The sequence below is a fragment of the Taurulus bubalis genome, assembly GCF_910589615.1.
Source record: "Taurulus bubalis genome assembly, chromosome: 19".
Lineage (NCBI taxonomy): Eukaryota > Metazoa > Chordata > Actinopteri > Perciformes > Cottidae > Taurulus > Taurulus bubalis.
This window is the reverse complement of record NC_136607.1, coordinates 18,938,367-18,961,211: the sequence shown is the minus strand read 5'-3', so window position 1 is coordinate 18,961,211 and position 22,845 is coordinate 18,938,367. Positions and strand designations below refer to the sequence as shown.

The 22,845-nt window shown below is 42.2% G+C and overlaps 1 protein-coding gene across 1 annotated transcript; it reads left to right on the top strand.

The window, feature by feature from the left end:
• Nucleotides 1-817: 817 nt before the first annotated feature.
• man2a1 (mannosidase, alpha, class 2A, member 1) lies at nt 818-12,466 on the top strand (the record flags this gene model as incomplete). Its single annotated transcript, XM_079235366.1, has 23 exons — nt 818-955; nt 1,105-1,326; nt 1,762-1,906; nt 2,309-2,396; nt 2,904-2,987; nt 3,517-3,644; nt 3,746-3,919; nt 4,285-4,471; nt 4,632-4,809; nt 4,914-5,104; nt 5,916-6,107; nt 6,967-7,081; nt 7,313-7,380; nt 7,613-7,781; nt 7,993-8,229; nt 8,315-8,437; nt 8,524-8,638; nt 8,715-8,848; nt 9,226-9,367; nt 9,674-9,807; nt 10,915-11,109; nt 11,244-11,354; nt 11,571-12,466. The coding sequence occupies 23 exons, from the start codon at nt 818-820 to the stop codon at nt 11,727-11,729; spliced, it is 3,429 nt and encodes a 1,142-aa protein (XP_079091492.1). The 3' UTR covers nt 11,730-12,466.
• Nucleotides 12,467-22,845: the final 10,379 nt, after the last annotated feature.

Genomic DNA, 22,845 nt, shown 5'->3' with positions numbered 1-22,845 from the left:
CATTAAAATGTATATTTTAATAGTGTCTTTGACACAACAGTGTTTCAGAGTTGTTTCAAATGATGTGAATTATTATTCAAATTTGTATCTGTTAAAGTGTTAAACAGGAAGACAAAGCTATTGATACAGCAGAAAGCAGCTCCTTTAGAGCAGTAATAGTACTAAAACACACTGTTAAAGTACTTTAAATACTTTAAAGTAAAAGTCCTGTATTCAAATAAAGAAGTACAAGTAGTATCAGTAAATAATAAATATTCTGTCAGATCTTCATGTGTTTTTCGCGTCTCTGTCCTGTGAGGAACACGTCTCTCTAAAAAGAAGAACATCCTGTTTTCATCTGTGTGACAACGCTTTTCCAGCTGACCCAAAAAGACTTTTTAAAGAGAGAAGAATGATTTTATCAAAGAAACTCTTCATCCTTCAATATGTTGTCGTTACAAAAAGTGATAAATATACAGCTGAGAAGCTAATGATCAAATTTAAAATAATAAAAACTGAGAACATGAACTCTGACACTGAGCAAAAAGAAACATGTAATTTAATTATAGTGTAATAATGTAAATATGCTAACTTATTTGTACTATTAATTAATAAAATGTGACGGGACATTAGGGCAGATGGTGACAAACAAACAGCTTTATTGTAGAAACTAAAAATAATTAAGGGTCAAGAGCGGGAAACCAGTTGGATTTATTCTCAAGCTGCTGGAAACCAGCAGGGATTTAACCCCTTGTGCTGCCTGGCTCTCAGCTCTGGATCTGACATTTCCCACAATGCACCTGTATTCTTGTGTTTCCTTTCTACTGGTTTCTCAGCGATGAAGAGGAATCGGCTGCTGGTCCTGTTGGCGGGCGGGGCCTTCTGCGTGGCCATGATGTCACTGTACCGCATGCTGACGCTGACGCAGGGGGCGGAGCCTCAATACCTGCAGACACCTGCCGGGCCGGTGGACAGTGTGAGTGGACGGGCGATTCTAGTCTTTAATTATGAGATCGTACGGTGAATTGATCGTAAATATTATCGAGTTAATGTCCATAAATCCTACGATTAGTTCATAAATGATAATCAATAATGTACGAAACTATGGATCCTACCTGTCGGTAGGATTTGTCCCACCTCCAGCAGCAGATGGACAAGTTGGAGCGTCTCCTTAGCGACAACAACCGCCTGGTCGCTACGCTGCGCGACTCACTGTTTCCCCGCCAAGCATCATGGGTAAAAGGAGGTGCGCCCAATGTGAGCTCAGGCTCCGCCCACAGGAAAGCTGATGCTCCACTTGGCTGCCGATTGGCCGAAGAGATGAAGGACGGAGCTGATGGAGTGCAGGTAAACTTAGCATATATGCTAACAGCTGTTTTTACAGAAAGTACTTTGGTTATGAAGTTATTTTAAGTATTCTTTTGTGTATTTAAGGTTTTTATATGAACAGAATTTGCTTTGTTTTAAAGTAATAAACATAATTAAAAATAAAAGCGATACAAATAATTAAACAAAAAATAAAAGTAATAAACATACATATATAGAGCAAACAGAGAAGACCAGACTACATTTCATAGAGGAAGTCTGTCAGTATTAAAGCTGCTATAACACAGTAACTGTTGATCTTTTTGGGGTTTCAAAAGCTTTTTTTTCACTTTTCATTCATATTTGTGAAGAAATATTAAAAATGGTTTCCGTAGTTGTGGAGCAAAGTGTGAACTATATCCTCAGTAAGCAGAGTACTGTGTGTAGCAACTTTAATAAAGGACGTTTGTGTCTCAGCTGCTGGACGTCTACGACCTGCTGCCCTTCGATAACCCCGACGGCGGCGCCTGGAAACAAGGATTTGAGATCAGTTACCACGGCGACGAGTGGGACGAGCAGCCGCTGGAGCTGATCCTGGTTCCTCACTCGCACAACGACCCCGGTGAGAAACTCCAGTTCAGGCCAGACGGGGGCGCTGAAGACATCCACAGATAGCAGATAACACGTCATATATACACGTCATATATACACGTCATATATACACGTCATATATACACGTCATATATACATGCTAAAAACATCCACAGATAGCAGATAACCGTCATGTCTCCTGAACACTCACAGAGCAGGCTCTGCATCATTTGACCAGCAGGTGGCCTGATTCAAACTTCAAACTCGAAGGGGGGCTGAGCCTTTACAGGCCGAGGGGGCGGAGCCTTTACAGGCCACAGCTCATTGAGTGCAGTTCACTTTGCTGCTTCATAACTGTGTGTGTGTGTGTGTGTGTGTGTGTGTGTGTGTGTGTGTGTGTGTGTGTGTGTGTGTGTGTGTGTGTGTGTTTCAGGCTGGTTGAAGACATTTGATAATTATTATCAGGACCAGACGAAACACATCCTCAACAACATGCTGATCAAACTGACTGAAGACAGCAGGTACTCATCTTCATCCTCATCCTTTTCTTCATCAAGTTGATCCTCATCTTCATCCACATCCTTTTCTTCATCAAGTTGATCCTCATCTTCATCCACATCCTTTTCTTCATCCTCATCTTCATCATCATCTTACCCTTATCTTCATCTCTATCCTTTTCTTCATCTTCATCTCTATCCTTTTCTTCATCATCATCTTCTTTTCATCTTTGTCTTATCCTCATCATCATCTTATCTTCATCTTCATCTTGTTTTTATTCCACCTGAACTTGTGAACACGTCGGTCCGTCCCTCAACACCGTCCCACTTCCTGTCTCAGCCTCACTGGTTCCTTCTGAAGACGTTGGGGACTATTTTCAGCGGTGGATGAATCCACGTGTGGTTTAGTCACTTTAGTTTGTAAATATATCCGACCAGCTCATCTGTTTGTTTCAGCGGTTCTTGGTTTCTTGTTTATCTTTAGTAGTTCATGTTCATCAGAGATGATTGACAGGTCCAAATGTTTTCCAGGAGGAAGATGATTTGGGCAGAAATCAGTTTTTTCTCTAAATGGTGGAACGACATCGACGAGCAGAAGAGAGCGATGGTCAAACGGTAACTTTGAGTTTTATATCCAAATCCACCAAAAGTCAAACAAATCTGAAAGTAAATAAAAATATATATATATAAAAAAAGGAAATGTCTTTAATTATTTAAAATGTTTTTTCATCTTTATTTTTCTTCGAAGAAATTTGCCTTAACTTTTCCGTCCATTTCTCTTCATACGTGAAGATGAACTTTAAATTTCAATGTTTAAATTGAAAAAAAGTGTAGAAACTAAGTCTTTTGTTTTTTATAAAATATTATTATAATATATATTCTTCCAATACCTTTTATTTATCTTTTGCTGAAAATATTTTTTTTGTTGAATCTTTTTAGTTTTTAGTTTATTTGTATAATACTAATAATGTTCTTATTATTTAAAGTATATGGTATTATTACTATTACTAGTATTAGTAGTATTCGTAGAATTTTTATTAGTATTAGTATTATTATAACATTATTATTAAAGTATTGAATCACATAGTTAAATATTCACATGTATTTGTTGTGTGTTTCTCTCTGCCGCTCTGTGATTGGTCAGCCTGGTGGGGGCGGGGCAGCTGGAGCTGGTGACGGGCGGCTGGGTGATGGCCGACGAGGCAAACTCCCACTACTTCGCTCTGCTGGACCAGCTGATGGAGGGCCACCAGTGGATCCAGCGTCACCTGGGTTCGTGTCTCCTCGACGCTTCGTGTCCGTCCGCCGCCGCGCCGCTTTAACGTCGCTTTAACGCCGCTTTAACGCCGCTTTAACGCCGTCTCTCTCTGCAGGTGTGAAGCCGAGCAGCGGCTGGGCGGTGGATCCGTTCGGCCACTCCCCCTCCATGGCCTACCTGCTGAAGGGGGCGGGGCTTAGCAACATGGTCATCCAACGAGTCCACTACTCAGTGAAGAAGCACTTCGCCCGGCAACAGACGCTCGAGTTCCAGTGGCGCCAGAGCTGGGGTGTGTTATTTATATGTTATGAGAATAATCTAAGATATCAAACAAATAAACACATGATATAATTAATGACATTATAATTATAATAATAATAGTTAAATAAACAACTTACACTGTAATAAAATACAATAAACCAGGTGAATGAGATAAAATAATAAATAAGATCATATAATATAATATAATTATATAATGATATAAAATATAAATAATTAAAATCCAGAAAAACATTAACAAATTATTAACAATAAATAAAAAAAATATCAGACTTATTATCGTTATTATTATTATTGATATTGCTGATACTAATGACTGAGATTATGTAAAACTGTGCTTTGTTTCTCTAACTCCGCCCACTTCCGTTGTGTCAGACTCCTCCCCCCGTAGTGACATCCGGTGTCACATGATGCCGTTCTACAGCTACGACGTGCCGCACACGTGCGGTCCGAACCCGGCGGTTTGTTGTCAGTTTGATTTCCACCGGCTGCAGGGGGGGCGGGTCTCCTGCCCATGGAAGACACCGCCTCAGCCAATCACAGAGCAGAATGTCAGGGAGCGGTAAGCAGGGGCAATAAAAATAATAATTATTGTTATATAATTACTATAATAATTATAATTACATGGTGATGTCATGGTGATGTCATAGTGACGGCGTGTGATGGTGATGTCATGGTGATGTCATGGTGACGTCATAGTGATGGCGTTGCGTCTCCCTCAGCGCTCTCCTCCTGCTGGATCAGTACCGCCAGAAGTCGCGTCTCTTCCGCTCCTCCGTCCTTTTGGTTCCGCTCGGCGACGACTTCCGGTTCGTGGAGTCGAGCGAGTGGGACGCTCAGTTCGTTAACTACCAGGCGCTCTTCAACTACTTCGACCAGCACCCGGAGCTCCACGTCAAGGTGAGGCACCTGGCGGAGGGGCGGGGCTTGAGGGGAGGTCTGAAGTAGAGACAAACAAACAGCTGCTGTCTCTTTTTAAATCTTTCTTCTTCTCTGTTTGTCAGGCTCGTTTCGGGACGCTCTCAGATTACTTCGGAGCTCTTCATCGGCGTCTGAACGCGGCGGGAACGACGCTGCCGACGCTCCGAGGAGACTTCTTCACGTACGCCGACCGGGACGACCATTACTGGAGCGGATACTTCACCTCCAGGCCGTTTTACAAGCGCCTCGACAGAACGCTGGAGGCCACGCTCAGGTACCTTCTCATCTGTGACCCAGGTACATAATTTAATTAATGACCCAGGTACGTTCTAATTAATGACCCAGGTACCCTATCTCACCTGTGACCCAGGAACATAATTTAATTAATGACCCAGGTACGTTCTAATTAATGACCCAGGTACGTTCTAATTAATGACCCAGGTACCCTTTCTCACCTGTGACCCAGGTACATAATTTAATTAATGACCCAGGTACGTTCTAATTAATGACCCAGGTACCCTATCTCACCTGTGACCCAGGTACATAATTTAATTAATGACCCAGGTACCCTATCTCACCTGTGACCCAGGTACATAATTTAATTAATGACCCATGTACGTTCTAATTAATGACCTAGGTACGTTCTAATTAATGACCCAGGTACCCTTTCTCACCTGTGACCCAGGTACATAATTTAATTAATGACCCAGGTACGTTCTAATTAATTACCCAGATACCCTTTCTCACCTGTGACCCAGGTACGTTCTAATTAATGACCCGGGTACGTTCTAATTAATGACCCAGGTACCCTATCTCACCTGTGACCCAGGTACATAATTTAATTAATGACCCAGGTACGTTCTAATTAATGACCCATGTACCCTATCTCACCTGAGACCCAGGTACCTTATTTAATTAATGACCCATGTACCCTATATCACCTGTGACCAGGTGCTTTATTTAATTAATGACCCAGGTACCCTATATCACCTGTGACCTGTCAACCAGTTCGTACCTTTTCATTCCCTCTCAAAGTTCTCACCTTGTTTTCAGTGACTCTTAAAGATTTTCTTTCTCTCCGACAGAGCGACAGAAATCCTCTTCAGTTTGACGTTGGCTGAAATGCGGCGGTTTCACGGCCGTCTGGTCGCAGACTTCCCGGCGCGCGAACACTTCCGCCGTCTGACGGCGGGGCGGCGTAACTTAGCGTTGTTCCAGCACCACGACGCCGTGACCGGCACCGCCCGCGACCCCGTGGTGGTCGACTACGGCACCAGGTGACTACTTCCTGTTAGCATGAAGCATGTTAGCATAACAGGCGAGATATAAAGTTGTTAGCTTAGCATAATAGCTAGCTATAAACTATGTTAACTAGCAGGTGTTGGCATGTTAACTAGCATGTTAGGTAGCCGGTGCTATTATACATTAATATTGTTTACTGAATTTTCTTGAGGATGGATGGATGTAATTAAATCAACACAAAGTTTATAAATGTTTATCCTAAATTGTTTTATTTTCCCTTAATTCTATTATATATCATTATTATATTATATATCATTATTATATATAATATTATTTGTTCCCACATAGTTTCTTGGTTATTTTTCAGTTTATAATTTGAGCTTTTATTTTCAGTGTTAGCATTCATAGCACTTGGAGCTCTTTAGCGTTAGCTTGTGTTTGTTTTTCCCTCCATGCTCTCAGTTGAAGGACGGCGTCGCCGCGGAAAAGGTTTCAGGTACCGCCGGCTTAGTGTGAGCCATTAGCATTAGCTTCCCATCACGCCCCTGCATTTAGTGTTAGCTTCCCATCACTACCCTGCATTTAGTGTTAGCTTCCCATCACAACCCTGCATTTAGCATTAGCTTCCCATCACGCCCATTCATTTAGCATTAGCATCTAACATTCACTTCCTGTTTCATTGACGTCTTTTTTTGTGCTTTAAATAAAGTTGGAAAGTACCCTTTTGAACACTGCAGAACTTAAAGAAGACTTTAATAATCAATCTATCAATCAATCAAATAAATGAAAAATAAATGAAGTAAAATATCTGAACTCAAACATAAAGAAAATCTAAATATTTATCATTAAAAATTAACAGAAACTCAAAGAACTAAAATGTATTTTATTTTACAGGTTGTTTCGCTCGATCTTGAACCTGCACCAGGTGCTGCAGAGCTCTGCCCACTGGCTGCTTCTATTGGACAAGAGCCAGTATCACTACGACCAATCAAAACCTTTCATGCAAATGGTGACTTTTTACCACTTTTTCTGTGCAAAGAATATCTTTGTAATATTTGTATATCTCTTTTTGAAAAATCAAAAAGAGAAAAACTTTAGCTGTTTACCTGCAATGTAAAAGAGTAAAAACAGGAGTAACAACAACAAACCGCATCTCTTATCACACCTGTAGCAGAAATACAAACAGGTAGAGATTTGTAAATAATAATAATAATAAAATGTTGTGTTAAATGTTTTTAAGGATGAAGTGATGTCAGCGCAGGACGCTCTGCCTAGGAAGACACCGCTCACACTCAGTGATGAGCCCAGGTGAGAGGGGCGGGGCTTACGGACTGGAGAGGTGGAGTCATACTAGCTTGCTTTCTTATTTTCTATTTATTTATGAATGACTCAGATCACTCAGGGGTCACAGCAGCTCCGCCATTTACTCAAGTAGCTAAATGCTATTAGCATAACGTCTCATAATTTAAGGGCTGTTGTGTAATTTTAGTGAAATCTAATTCTAAATCTTAATTTTGGCTTATCGATCGTGTTGCTTCAGGTCATTGATCGTCTTTAACCCGACGGAGCAGCTTCGGTCGTCCGTCGTCAGCGTCGTCGTCGACTCTCCGGGCGCTCGCGTTGTTGATGCAGAAACGGGTCGGCCAATGACGATGCAGATATCTGCGGTGTGGGCGGAGCCAAGCCGAGCGTCCACAGAAAAATTCCAGGTGAAGAACAGTTTGATTTCATTCAATTATTTAATGTAAAGTTGTGTATTTTTGATCTATAATTTATTATTATTAGTATCCAATGTATTATTTGTAATTACAACGTTTTGACGTGTTTTCATAAGTGTAATATTCCTGTTTGGTATTAAGCCCCTCCCCTGAACAGTGATTGTCCAATCACAGCAGAGTAACTTTACACTTCCGCCTCCAGCTCGACTTCGTGGCTGAACTTCCTCCTCTGTCGCTCGTCGTGTATCATGTGACCAAAGCCTCCGTTGACTCCGACCACCGGTCCCGGTACACCTTCCATCGCCGCGGCAACCCACCGGCCGTCCAATCCAAACACTTCCAGGTGTCCCTTCCAGAGGGACCTGAGACCGACGCCCCCCTGTCGCTTAGCAACAAGCACGTCCAAATATGGAGCTCCCCGGATACCGGCCTGCTGCAGGTCGGTCCTTTCAAAATAAAAGTCTGTCTCGAGAGTTTATTTAACAGAAACATGTTTCACTGGATGAGTTTCCTTTCACTTGTAGAAGCTGCAGCTGCGTTCTGGTCTGGTCCGTCGGGTCCAGGTCCAGTTCCTGTGGTACGGAACCAGAACTCACCCGGAGAGGAGCGGAGCCTACCTGTTCCTGCCGGGGGAGAAGGGGGACCAGGTAAGACCAGAACCAGTCTGAACCAGGTCAGACCAGAACCAGTCTGAACCAGGTCAGACCAGAACTAAATGCCCCCCCCTCCGCAGCCCTACTCGCCCTCGGAGCCCCCCCTGGTCCGGGTCTCCAGAGGTCCGGTCTTCTCTGACATCACTTCCTGTTTCCGGCACGTGACCCACACGGTGCGCCTGCTCCACCTGGACGGTAAGGAAAGCTTTAACTAAAGAGTCCTTCAGGTCAGCACTTCAAAATAAAAGTCTCTTTTCTGCGTCTGCCCCAGGGTATGCTGGGAGATCCCTGGAGATCTCCAACACGGTGGACATCAGGTCAGAGGTCAACCGGGAGCTCGTCATGCGGCTCGTCAGCGACGTCGCCAACGGCAACCGCTTCCACACCGACCTCAACGGCTTCCAGGTACATTTGCATATCAGCTGTTAACGAGTATTGATTATAGTTTACTGATTGATTATTGATATTTACTCATTGATTATTGATAGTTTAGTGATTGATTATTGATATTTACGCATTGATTATTTTTAGTTTACTGATTGATTATTGATAGTTTACTGATTGATTATTGATAGTTTACTCGTTGATTATTGATAGTTTACTCGTTGATTATTGATAGTTTACTCGTTGATTATTGATAGTTTACTCGTTGATTATTGATAGTTTACTCATTGAGTATTGATAGTTTACTCATTGATTATTGATTGATTTTTGATAATGATAACTGATAGATTACTGAATGAGATTATTGATAGATGATGGACTGATTATTGATCGTGTAGATGCAGCAGCGGCGGACCCTGTCAAAGCTCCCCCTGCAGGCCAACTTCTACCCGATGAGCTCGGCGGCGTTCCTCCAGGACGCCGCGTCCCGCGTGTCGCTGCTGGCGGCTCAGAGTCAGGCGGTGGCGTCGCTCCGACCAGGTGAGTAGTCTACTTTGTGTTTATGATCATTGTGACCACAAACAACTTTATTGATCCCTGTTAAAAACCCAGGAAAATCTCAGTTATCTGCCCGTTGTTAGTATTGTAAACCTATTCTGATACACCTTTAATTTAAACTGATCGATCACTTCCTGGTTCAGGAGTCTCACCTGAACCAGGAAGTCTCAGGTGAGACTCAAACGCCCCGCAATGTTGAAACAGGAACATGGAAGCGTTCAATGATCTGAGAAGCACAAATTCAAACGCTGCTACTTTTTTCTCATGAATGACCTCTGACCTGTGCAGGTGAGCTGGAGGTGGTGCTGGACCGGCGGCTGCAGCAGGACGATAACCGCGGCCTCGGTCAGGGCGTCACCGACAACAAGCTGACAGCGAGTCTCTACCACCTGCTGCTGGAGGACAGGAGGGGCGGGGCTCAGGTGAGGGGGCGGGACACAACATCCTGATGTGGTTAAAGTTACATTTTCAGGACCTCCCAGAAGTATAAAACAATATTTTTTTATGTTTTAAATAATGAAATAAAGTTTAAATTAATTAAGTTCTAGACGATAAAACTTTTGTCTCTTTCAGAGTTTGTGTTAATATATGTATTATTTCAGTGGTTCCCAAACTTTTTCTGTTAAGACCCCCTTTGATGATATAGGAACATTGGACGACCCCCCCGCAACCCGACCCCCAAATTTTTCTTGGTTTTTAATGAATTGCATTATAATGCATGAACTGTATAAAATATTTTTGGGGTCACTGGGGTCACTCATTTTTGGGCAACTCATTTTTGGGGTCACTGGGGTCTCTCATCCTGACCGACAGTAGTGCTTGTGAAGCCCAGAGACAGATATGCCTCGCTATATTTCCTTGCCTTTACCTTAGTTTGAGGCGTTGTCGAGGTGGTCGCGTCGCCTGTTGCGGCTGTAACAGAAGTTCCATCGGATTTGCGCTTTAGACCAGTCACAAATCTGTCCATCTTTGTACATACTTCCTTCTCTTATCTTTATCTTTCTCTGTCGCTCCGTATCTTTCTCGCTCTGTGTCGCTGTGTGTCTCTCTCTCGTTCGCGCTCCCTCACTCTCTCGCTCCCTCACTCTCTCTCTCCCTCGCTCGTTCGCGCTCTCTCGCTCGCTCTCGCTCTCTCGCTCTCTCGCTCTCGCTGGTTTTGCCACAGTCGGTCTGTGACATGAGCCGCTCTGGTGGCGTGGTTGGAACACAGTGCATGTCGGTTATTTTATATTGTTTTACCGGTGTATGTGTGTGGGTTGGTGATGAAGCCGCGACCCCCCTGTAGTACCACCGCGCCCCCCCTAGGGGTCGCGACCCCCACTTTGGGAACCACTGTATTATTTAATATTTTTTAGATATCAAATATTATAGTACATCAGCTTGGACATTGCCAATAGGTTTAATTAGTTATGTTTCTTATTCTTTCCTCAGTTTTTATTTGTATATATGTCAATATTTTTTCCTTTTATTTCTATTTATTATTTTCAGTTTTTTCTTTTCTTTTTTGTATGTTTCTTTTTATCTGACAGGAAGTGGGAGGAGCCTCAGTGGAACACCTGTCACTGCTCGCCCACCTGACCTCACTCTCCCTCAGCCACCCGCCAATCACAATGGTCGCCCCTAGTGACAGCCAGGTGCCGAAGCTCCGCCCCTTCCTGCCGCTACGCTCGTCGCTGCCATGCGACGTTCACCTGCTGAACCTGAAGACGCTGGAGGACTCTAAGGTAGCACCTGGAAACACCTGGAACCACCTGGAATAATTAATCATTTTAGTTCTCCAAGTTCTCCATTTGTTTTTTGTTGTTTCGTCAAAATCAAACAAACAAATTTTTTGTTTGTTTGTGTTTGTGGCAAACAGGAAGCAGAAAGTCCGTCACAGGAAGTGGCTCTCCTCCTCCACAGGAAGGGCTTTGACTGTAGCTCCGCCCCCGATCTGGGACTGCAGTGCACGTGGAGCGTGCACGAGGAGGTGGACACGACACATTATTAATTAATGTTTTATTTATTTGAAATTATTTTTACTAAAATGTTTAAAAATAAAACATGAAACTACATGAAATATGACTTTTATTTTATAATGTGTGTATTTTTTTTAAATATTATTCTGTTGCTATTTATATGTTTTCCTTTGTTTTTAATTAAATTAAATATGTGAATATAGTATGTTTGATTGATTGTGTTGCAGGTGAACTTGGCCGATCTTTTCTTTCCGCTCCACTTCCGCTCGCTCCGCCGGTCGAGTCTCACACTGCTGCGAGAAGACGATCAACCGGAATCCGCCCGGCAACAGCCGGCCCGCTTGCGACCAATGGAGATCAGCGCATTTCGCGTCGAGCTCGACTGAAGAATGAGAACGAACCAAGAAAAGTGAAATTAAGGAAATTAAGAAAATGAATCAACAACAAAAAAGGGAAAATCAATAAAATACACAAATATTGAAATATTTTTTAACAAATATACATTTACAAAAATAGAAAAAGGAAAAGAGAACAAGTGAAGGAGTTGAATCTTCTCAGATTTACATTTTTTTAACTTAATTAATGTGACAATATTTGCATCTTTCGACTGTGAACACGGAGATAATCTTTCACAGGTAAAAAAAAAAACTAAAGGTCAGTGTGAAGGTCAAAGGTCAGTCTGAAGGTCAGAGAGAGAGAAAAACTATATATCTGAGAAACACTGAAATTAATGTTTAATGTGACCAAACCAGTCATGAGCTGTTAAGTGTGTGTGTGTGTGTGTGTGTGTGTGTGTGTGTGTGTGTGGTGGGGGCATCAATGAAGTTTTATAAAAGAATGTAAAATTGTGGGTAAACTTTCCTTCAGTCCGTTTGTGCAATTTTCAGACGTAATTGTGTCCAAAGTGCACATATTTAAATGTTGAATATCAATTTATATATTTACTGTGAAAGGGACATTTTGGGGAAACTATTAAATCTTAATCTTTTGGGTATATTTTAGAAATTCTCTATATTTTCTATAAAGATTGTTGTTGTTATATCTGAATTTATTTTTACGAATGTTTGTTGATTTTGGGACAAATTCATGGTTTTATTACAAAATAAATTATTGTTTAATTTTCCTTCTTGTTGACGATTTGTTTTTTCCAAAGTGTTTTATATGAATTAAGAGCTTTTCTGTGTCGCCGGGCAGATTTAGATAAATCTTCCTTTTGACCTTCTGAGCTGATTAAATATGAATTTACAGCCTCCATTTATTTAAACCTTTATTTAACCAGGAGAGTCTCATTGAGAATAAAAATCTCTTTTTCGAGGCAGCAGCATAAGAAACATGTAGTTACAGACAGAAAACACAGAACAAGTTAAAAGAAACTAAAAGATAAGAGACAGTGACGTAACAGAGTCAATTTAAGAAACGTTTACATTTTGGGAGACCTGCCTCTATTTCTTTAATTCTAGATTTAAAAGCCGTCAGTGGTATCAGTTTTAAATCATTATGCAAGATATTCCAAGATGAGGGGGCAGAGTACACAAGTACTGTAGACAGTGAGCATAAAGAAGTCCTGAGAACGCAAAGAGTATTGTCCGACACTTCTCTGGTTGATACAAACACACAGGTAGTTTGGGAGCAGACCAAGGATCGCCTTATAAATGAAGGTGTACAGAGCCTACGGGGCCAAAGCAGGCCGTCCTTCAGAAAGTATAACTCAGTGGTGAGTCAGAGCTTTACAATTTGTAATGAACTGCAGTGAAGCATGGTAAGCTGCGTCCAAGACAGTTAGTAGAGGCATGAATGTAAAGATGAAAAATAGCAGCAACTAATCGCTTTTTTACATTTTACAAGCACAGCTTATTTTCGAAAATAAAAAGCCAGTTTCAACCTCAACTTTTTCACCAGGTACTGTACATGTGGCTGAAGTGTCAACAACCTGTATTTCACTTCCTCACCTAAGTGCCTACTCAAAACAACATACGTTTTGTCTTATCTGTATTTAGAACAAGTTTTAGTTGAAGGATGTATATACCAGTGTCATCAGCATAGAAGTGACAGTTAGCGTCCACCACATTTTGGTCCAGAAAGTGGACCTAATACAGAGCCTTGTGGCACACCTTTACAGACGGTTGCAATATCAGAGGATAGACCCTCATATCTGATGCACTGAGACCTATTCTCAAGGTAGCTCGTGAACCAAGCGACCGCTTGCTCCGAGAGCCCTGAGTTGAGGAGCCTCAGCCTTAAAACATCATGGTCAACTGTGTCAAATGCCTTAGACCAGGGGTGTCAAACTCATTTTAGTTAAGGGGCCACATAGCGCCCATTTTGATCTCAAGTGGGCCAGATTTTAATGAAACTATTAAATCTTTTCGGTATTTTTTTTATTTAGAAATTCTCTATATTTTCTATGTAGAAGTTTATTGTTGAAACATATCTGAAAAATATATATATATTTTTACTTATGTGAAATTGTTTTAAAAAAGTTTATTTTGGGACAAATTCATGGTTTTATTACTAAGATTAAGATTTGTTTTTTCCAAAGTGTTTTATAATTAAGAGCTTTTCTGTGTCACCGGGCAGATTTAGACAAATCTTCCTTTCATGAACTCTGATGTCATGAATCGACAGCTGATTAAATATGAATTTACAGTTTCCATAAAATAACTCACAGGTATTTCATCCGACATAACAACGTTTTATTGTTTTATGTGTTTCAGCTCATGGTTAAAGTTTTACAGGCTGCTGTTATTAAAACCATTCAAAGGTAATTTATTTTGAAATTCTCTTCATCCAGAAGGCTATCAAAGAATTGAAAAATAGTAAGAAACATTCGGTATCTGCGGCTGTTGTGTCATAAACTTGTCCAATCATCAGTTTTGCTCCAGCAGACTTTCTGAGACGCATTTAATAAATAATAATAGATAAGTCCACAAAACACAGATGTGGTTCAGTAACCGGACTGAACCAGACCTGAGGAAGTCATGTTGGAGGAACCAGGAACCAGATCTGTATTTTATGCATCTGAAGAGCTTCAGAGACCGTTGGTATCAACAGGAAGGACTTAAAGTATTCATATTATTGTAGTTTGGAGTGAAACTAAAGTCACATTCAGATTTTTCTTAAACGTTATGTAATATCAATGTTCATCCTTCTTGTGATTAATTTCTATCTTCCTAGATAAAGTTAATGAGTTACTTTCCACAGGTTTGATTGGCTGCTCTGATCATGTGACTTCTGAGAAACCACTCAGTGTGACTGACAGCTGAACTCAGTGCTGCTTTACACGTCTTCAGAAAAACAGGAAGGAACAGACGAGAGAGTCTTAAAGCTTCTCTCTAAAGCCCATTTATAAGAATGTGGAATTGTGGGTAAACTTTCATTCAGTGCATTTGTGGAATTTTGTGTCCATGGCGCAAAAACAGGCTTGGGAGCGCGACACTAGAGGGCAAATGCATAATATTGTGATTCGTCAAACCTGCTTCGTGGAGTCTGTGTTCCACCACAGTCCCCGATGTTGGTCTCATGATTCATTTTAAAGATAGATTTGATTTTGTAGCGAGTAACGAAGGTTTCAGGGGAAATGTATCGGAGTAAAAGTACCAGTTTTCTTTGCAAAATGTAGTGAAGTAAAAGTGAAAGTCAATATAAGAGTAAAAATATCTAAAAAAACCACTTAAGTACAGTAACGAAGTATTTCCACTTTGTTACTATACACCACTGCATATATGTGTATACATGTATAAACAGTTGTTTTTTCCATCCAGAAAAATCCAAAAGAGCTCAATTCTCAAACTCCTGTGAAGCAGTTACCATGGCAACGTGAGTATCAAATCTCTATGACGTCACAGTAGATGAGGGATTAGATCCGACAATAGGCTCGTTCGTTAGAGCTGCGCCTCGCCTGGAATCGTTGACAAAAAACTGCAATCAAGTCGGACAGTTGTCAGCTGCCTTCAAAGTATACGCAGGAAGTCACGGAAAAAAGTACTTCCTGTTAGTTCCGAACTTTTGTTTACTTGTAGTTTACAGATCACGTTTGGATTTATTATATGTGTTTATAAATATATGTATATTTATGTAGAAATGACTGTGTAGCTGCATCTTTTGGTATTTTTATGTCTGCCTGTGAAATTCATTACAACTGGTTTAAATATGTGTTATGAAAATACGATTTTGTATTATCAACCACACAAGATGTGTTTTTAGATTAAACATGAGACGAATAGTCAATAATCGAGGGTTAAGTATTACAACTACACATAAAATAAGGATTTTCTACAACACGTGGTGTTTGCTGTCAGATCTAAGAGCCAATCAGCTCTCTGATGTGGCGACAGCCAGGCGTTTCCCATCATGCACTGGGCCAAGCAGTCGTTTGAGAGCAACTGCGGCGACTGACTCTGAAATCGACAGCCGGCTTGGTCTCGTGAGAGTATCGTTGACCACGTGTGCATGACGTCAGAGCAAGTCGGGACCAAGTCGGACACAAATCTAACCGGCATGCATTGCGCGCCGATCGCCGCCGATCGATTCTGCGCAGAACTGGCTCATCTCGAACCAGCCTAAAGTGTGACGGACGACGTGCAGGGCGACTGGACATGACGAGGGATTACAACGGCTTCACAGATATGCATGTACACCTGGTATAATGGTCACATTTAACATATTAGTCATAAAAAGACCTTTAGCAAATACAGAGAAGCTTCTCTCCTTTTCATTCATGCTAGTAGCTTTTGAGCTAACGTTTATTGTCTTTGCAGGAGTAATAACGCCTCATCCAAATATGACTACATCACCTGCAAAGAACTGATCAATGAAGGATCTCCTGCTGTCTGGCAGCTGAGACCAAAGAAAGATGAGATTGGAAATCTGACAAGAATGACTCTTGGAGAAAAGAATCCAAATAAGAGAAACAAAACCATCTTGCTTGTTGGTGAAACAGGAACAGGAAAATCTACTCTGATCAACGCTCTGGTCAACTTCACCATTGGAGTGAAGTGGGAGGACGATGTCTGGTTTCAGATCGTAGAGGACGAGAAGAAGGAACAGTCAAAGAGTCAGACGTCAGACGTGATCGTGTACGAGATCTTTGGTTTTGAAGGTAAAACTCTGCCTTTCTCTCTGACCATCATCGATACTCCTGGATACGGAGACACCGAAGGGCTTCAAATGGATGAAAACATCGGTAAAAGGCTGTTTAACTTGTTCTGCTCAGACGATGGAGTCCATGAGATCGATGCGGTGGGTCTGGTGCTGAAAGCAAGCGAGAGTCGACTGAGCGACCGTCTGTCGTACATATTTAATTCAGTGGTGTCTCTGTTTGGAAAAGACATCGAGAGGAACATCGTCGCCCTCATGACAAGCGCAACTGCAGGGACACCTAAAAACGCTCTGGATGCCCTCGACGCTGCGAATGTTAAGTGTGCCAGAAATGAAAAGAACCAGCCTCTCCACTTCCTGTTTGATAACTGCCAAAACAACTCGAGGACAGAGGACACAGAAGACGACCTTGAACATTCATACAAAAAATCTACAAAAGGAATGAAACAGTTCACAGCCTTTCTGGAGAAAACTGCACCTCAAAACCTGGAGACAACCGTGAACATTCACAAAGAGAAAATCAGACTGGCAGCCAGCATCCAGAACCTGAAAGAGAGGATTGAGTCTGTTAAACTCAAACAGAATGAAATCCAGAAGACTCAGGTAGGTCTGAAGAATAATGAAGAAGAGATGGGGAACAATCAAGCGTTCACTGTAACGGTTGATGAGCACTACAAAGATAGAGAAAATGTAAAAAGTGGATCTTGGGGGTTGTGGGGTGTATTTTTTGAAGGAGCCGTCTGCTGCAAAGTCTGTGAGGAGAACTGTCACTTTCCTGAATGCACACACGCCATTTCTCCCGCTTCGTGTGAGGTCATGTTTAAAGGCCGCTGCACTGTTTGTACCAGGAAGTGCTCCGTATCAGACCACGTGAAAGAAAACTGGAGGTTTGTGAACAAGACAAGGAAGGTTGAAAAAACTCTTCAAGATATTAAAACGAAATATGAAAAGAATAAAACAGAGATGTGGGAGAAGATGGGCATTCTGGAAATCCTTCAAAAAGAGATGGAAAACCTTGAAGCAAACGAAGCCCATTTGCTGAATGAGGCCTACGAGTGTTTCGTCAAACTGGAGCTGATCGCCCTAAACGTGGTTTCAGTGACCACCTACAATCACCTGATATTCCTGATTGAGGAGCTGGAGAAGAAAAAGGAAGACAAGAAGGTCAAGAAGCTGAAAGAGATGTCACTTAAAACAGCTGAAGGGTTTAAGGCAGGGCTGCAGTACAGTAACATGTCCAAAAGAAAGTAAAGAAACGAGAGGTGTAGACTGACGATGCGTCAGACGAGCTGCTCTTTAGACGCTCCTTTAGACGCCAATGAAATTAAACGTGTTTGGATTGTAATTTTGAAGTTATTATTCATTTATCTCTCTTTAAACAGACATTTGTTTATACACACGTCTGATCATTATTTTATTATTTTATCATTTTTAGGACATTAGGACAACTTGTTGGGTTTAATTGTTGCTGCAACAAATTCAATTCAGTTTATTTTGTATAGACAAAAATCACAAATACAAATTATCCTCAGAGCGCTTTACAATCTGTACACATAACATCTCTGTCCCGGGACCTCACATCGGATCAGGAAAAGCTCCCCTAAAAACAGGAAACAGGAGGAACCCTCCAGGAGAGCAGCAGAGGAGGATCCCTCTCCCCGGATGGACAGAAGCAATAGATGTCATGTGACCAGAAGGAAGAACGTAACAGACTTACAGCTCATTCAACCAACCAACTCCACAGCAACTCTGCTGCATAGCGTTAGGACTTTAAGTTTGTTTGAAGACGTGTTTCATCTTCCTGTATTTGTGCTGTTGACGTCTACGAGGGAAGCAGGATTGGTTCCCTCTAAAAGGGGCGTGGTCATGAGAGCATGATGGACAAATGCCTGTCAGGTGTCCTGGATTCACCTGAACATCACTGCAGCAGGATGAGACGTTAAACTACTGCAGTCAGAGAGGTATTGACCATGAATATCCATGTGATCAATGTGTTTGTGCACATTCTTCTTTTTGTGCAATCATTTATAAAAACTCATGTATAAAACTATATAAACATTATCTCTTGTAGTCTCCAGGTGTGAGAAGTGTCGCTTGATTAGTTTAAAGTGTGTTTAATCAAATAGTTTAGTCATCAACAATCTGCAGAAATGTTCCTTATTGTTTAAAAACTGTGTTCACGGTGTTTCATGTGTATTTTCCATCAGCGCATGTCTTTGTTTGATTCTGGTGGTAAAAAGTCAAGCAGATTCAAATGAAATGTGTTACTTTATGATTTACACTTTTAACAGATTTGACTCAAAATGATCTGAGGAAAATCTCCAAATGAAATCATGTCCATCTTTTGTGAATCATGAAATCTCTGCTTCATTAAACGATCTTCACTTATCTTCAGTTGTTGTTCTTTGAACCGATCTTTCTTCAAGAAACACGTTGTTTTTGTGACAAGAAGTGTTTCTTTAACAGGTAAATATTTAATCAGACAGATTTAAACACACACTTGAATAAGCATCATAAAGCAGATATGATGTCTGTTGTTAAAACACAGGTGAGGCCGCTAGATGGAACCAGAACTACAATATTGATGAGTCATCAGTGATGTGAGGAAACTGAAGAGAAGCTGAGAGGACAGAAGTTTGCTTAGTAACAAGCTTAATCATCAGAATTATTACTAGTTACTTACATAGTCTATTTAATTCTTCCATATGTGACAGCTGGGCTATCAGCTGCAGAACGGAACCAAACAGTTTGATATAAATCACTGAATAAAAACATGATCAATTAAAGATGAATGAATTAAACAATTACACAACATAGATAGATCTTGTTATCATGACACAGACATCTTCTGTAGATATACATGTGTACATATATGCATAATAAATGTGTTCTGGGTGAGAGACAGGAGGGAGAACGTCCGACCCCTCTGGTGCTCTGAGCTGGTTGACATGCAAGTTGCAGGCAGAACTATCAACATCCAGTTTATATGGCAGGAAACTAAAATAATAATAACAAGAGTTGGCTATCATGGATGTAACTATACTTGTTATAAGTAGACTAAGATGTTCTCACTTATAGACTTTCAGTAATGTAAGATGAGTTTTGTTCGACTACAGAACAAGATCAAAGCAAATGATCTACAAATCTACACCAACTCTCTCTGCTCTGTCATTTGCTTGCATGTCTTTTCCTACCTTAGCTATGCCGATGACACACAACTGAATCAGAATCACAGGTAGCAGCATGAATCTCTACCTGTCTGACTGACATCTCTGACTGAAACCTGTAAATGAACCCTGACAAGACTGAACAACATTTCCTTCCAAGGAAAGGATCTTCCACCCACGACCTGACTATCACCTTCAACAACTCAGTGTTGGCCCGATCCCGACTGCCAGGAACCTCGTGTGACACTCTCCCTGACTGCCAACATTACTGCAACAACACGTTCCTGTAGGTCCATGCTACACAACGTCCCGTAGGTCCATGCTACACAACGTCCCGTAGGTCCATGCTACACAACGTCCCGTAGGTCCATGCTACACAACGTCCCGTAGGTCCATGCTACACTACGTCCCGTAGGTCCATGCTACACAACGTCCCGTAGGTCCATGCTACACAACGTCCCGTAGGTCCATGCTACACAACATCCCGTAGGTACATGCTACACAACGTCCCGTAGGTACATGCTACACTACATCCTGTAGGTCCATGCTACACAACATCCTGTAGGTCAATGCTACACAACATCCTGTAGGTACATGCTACACAACATCCTGTAGGTACATGCTACACAACGTCCCGTAGGTCCATGCTACACAACATCCTGTAGGTACATGCTACACAACATCCTGTAGGTCAATGCTACACAACATCCTGTAGGTACATGCTACACAACATCCTGTAGGTACATGCTACACAACGTCCCGTAGGTCCATGCTACACAACATCCTGTAGGTACATGCTACACAACATCCTGTAGGTCAATGCTACACAACATCCTGTAGGTACATGCTACACAACATCCTGTAGGTACATGCTACACAACATCCTGTAGGTACATGCTACACAACGTCCCGTAGGTCCATGCTACACAACATCCTGTAGGTACATGCTACACAACATCCTGTAGGTACATGCTACACAACATCCTGTAGGTACATGCTACACAACATCCTGTAGGTACATGCTACACTACATCCTGTAGGTACATGCTGCACAACATCCCGTAGGTCCATGCTACACAACGTCCTGTAGGTCCATGCTGCAGAACATCCCGTAGGTCCATGCTACACAACGTCCTGTAGGTCCATGCTGCAGAACATCCTGTAGGTACATGCTACACAACATCCTCAACAAAGTCACGACTGTTTGCTGTCCTGGTTCCTCAACGGTGGAATGAGCTCCCCATTGACATCTTCCGTCACAAACTAAAAACACATCTTTTCCAACGATACCTTGAGTAAAGAAAGTAGCACTTTACTTATCGCACTTTGTAGTTTTGCTTTCTTGAATAAATTGTACTTTCTTGATTCTTGTTGTTCTGAGTTTGTACTCGTGGTTGAATGCACCTATTGTAGCTTTGGATAAAAAGCGTGAGGTAAATTAAATGTAGTGTAAAAGATATTTGTAAGATTGCACACATTCCACTGTCTGACCTCTTCTTCTTCTTCTTCTTCTTCTTCTTCTACTACTTCTACTACTTCTTCTTCTTCTTCTTCTTCTTCTTCTTCTTCTTCTTCTTCTTCTTCTTTTTTGAGGTTTATTGGCGGTTGGCAAACAACTGTTTGGTGCATTACCGCCACCAACTGGTATGGAGTGTGGATCAGGATGTTTAGCACTTGCCCTATCAACAAATAACACTACTAAATAAAATAACAAATGACAAAAGCAACCAACAACACAACAAAACTGTCTGACCCCTAACAAGATGGCGCTAGTTGTAACACGTGAACGTCAACTACCGTTAAACGCCAGAGAAGAAGAAGAGGACACTCCGGTCCAGTAGATGGCGGTATGCACCTATACAAGTTGGTTGCGATCCGCCAGTCAAATTTATAGAAGAAGAAGAAGAAAAAGAAGAAGAGGAGCCGGAAGTGACGTTCAGCTGGTAAACAGACGTTTCAGAGAAAGTTTCTTTACATGTTCAGAATCTACAGACTTCTTCATGAGTGCGCGGGTGAGTTTCACCTGCGGGACCAACGTTGTCTTGTTTAGGGATCGCCAGACTGCCTTGACGTTTCTGCTTAATTTAACTTCGCTTCCCACGTCGGCGGACGTGAGCCACCGTTCGTGCAGCTGGAGTCAATACACGTTTTATAAGTGTGTGCGCTGCATATTGATCGGCAATGTTAACGCCGAAATGAAGTCAAGTTATTTTTGATCTTAGTTATTACTTCCCATACGTTGTTGAGATAAATGTGACGTTGTTAGGGTGGGAACTGTTCAAGTTTAAAGAATTCCAAATGGAGATTCGCTTGAGCTGATGTCAGCACCATGGCTGTCAATCTCTCGTGAGAAGCACAAGGAGGCAGATCCTGTTAAACAGCCTCCAGGCACAGCTGTCACAGCGGGGGTCCAGGGTCCCCCCTCTAGAGACCAGGGTCCAGAGTCCCCTTTCTAGGGTCCAGAGTCCCCTTTCCAGAGTCCAGGGTCCCCTTTCCAGAGTCCAGAGTCCCCTTTCCAGAGTCCGGAGTCCCCTTTCTAGAGTCCCCTTTCCAGAGTCCAGGGTCTAGAGTCCCCTTTCTAGAGTCCAAGGTCCAGGGTCCCCTTTCTAGAGTCCAGGGTCCAGAGTCCCCTTTCCAAAGTCCAGAGTCCCCTTCCTAGAGTCCAGGGTCCCCTTCCTAGAGTCCATAGTCCCCTTTCCAAAGTACAGAGTCCCCTTTCTAGAGTCCAGGGTCCCCTTTCTAGAGTCCAGGGTCCAGAGTCCCCTTTCTAGAGTCCAGAGTCCCCTTCCTAGAGTCCAGAGTCCCCTTTCCAAAGTCCAGAGTCCCCTTCCTAGAGTCCAGGGTCCCCTTCCTAGAGTCCAGAGTCCCCTTTCCAAAGTACAGAGTCCCCTTTCTAGAGTCCAGGGTCCCCTTTCTAGAGTCCAGGGTCCAGAGTCCCCTTTCCAGAGTCCAGGGTCCCCTTTCCAGAGTCCAGAGTCCCCTTCCTAGAGTCCAGAGTCCCCTTCCTAGAGTCCAGAGTCCCCTTCCTAGAGTCCAGAGTCCCCTTCCTAGAGTCCAGAGTCCCCTTTCTAGAGTCCAGAGTCCCCTTTCTAGAGTCCAGGGTCCCCTTCCTAGAGTCCAGAGTCCCCTTTCCAAAGTCCAGAGTCCCCTTTCTAGAGTCCAGGGTCCCCTTTCTAGAGTCCAGGGTCCAGAGTCCCCTTTCCAGAGTTCAGGGTCCCCTTTCCAGAGTCCAGAGTCC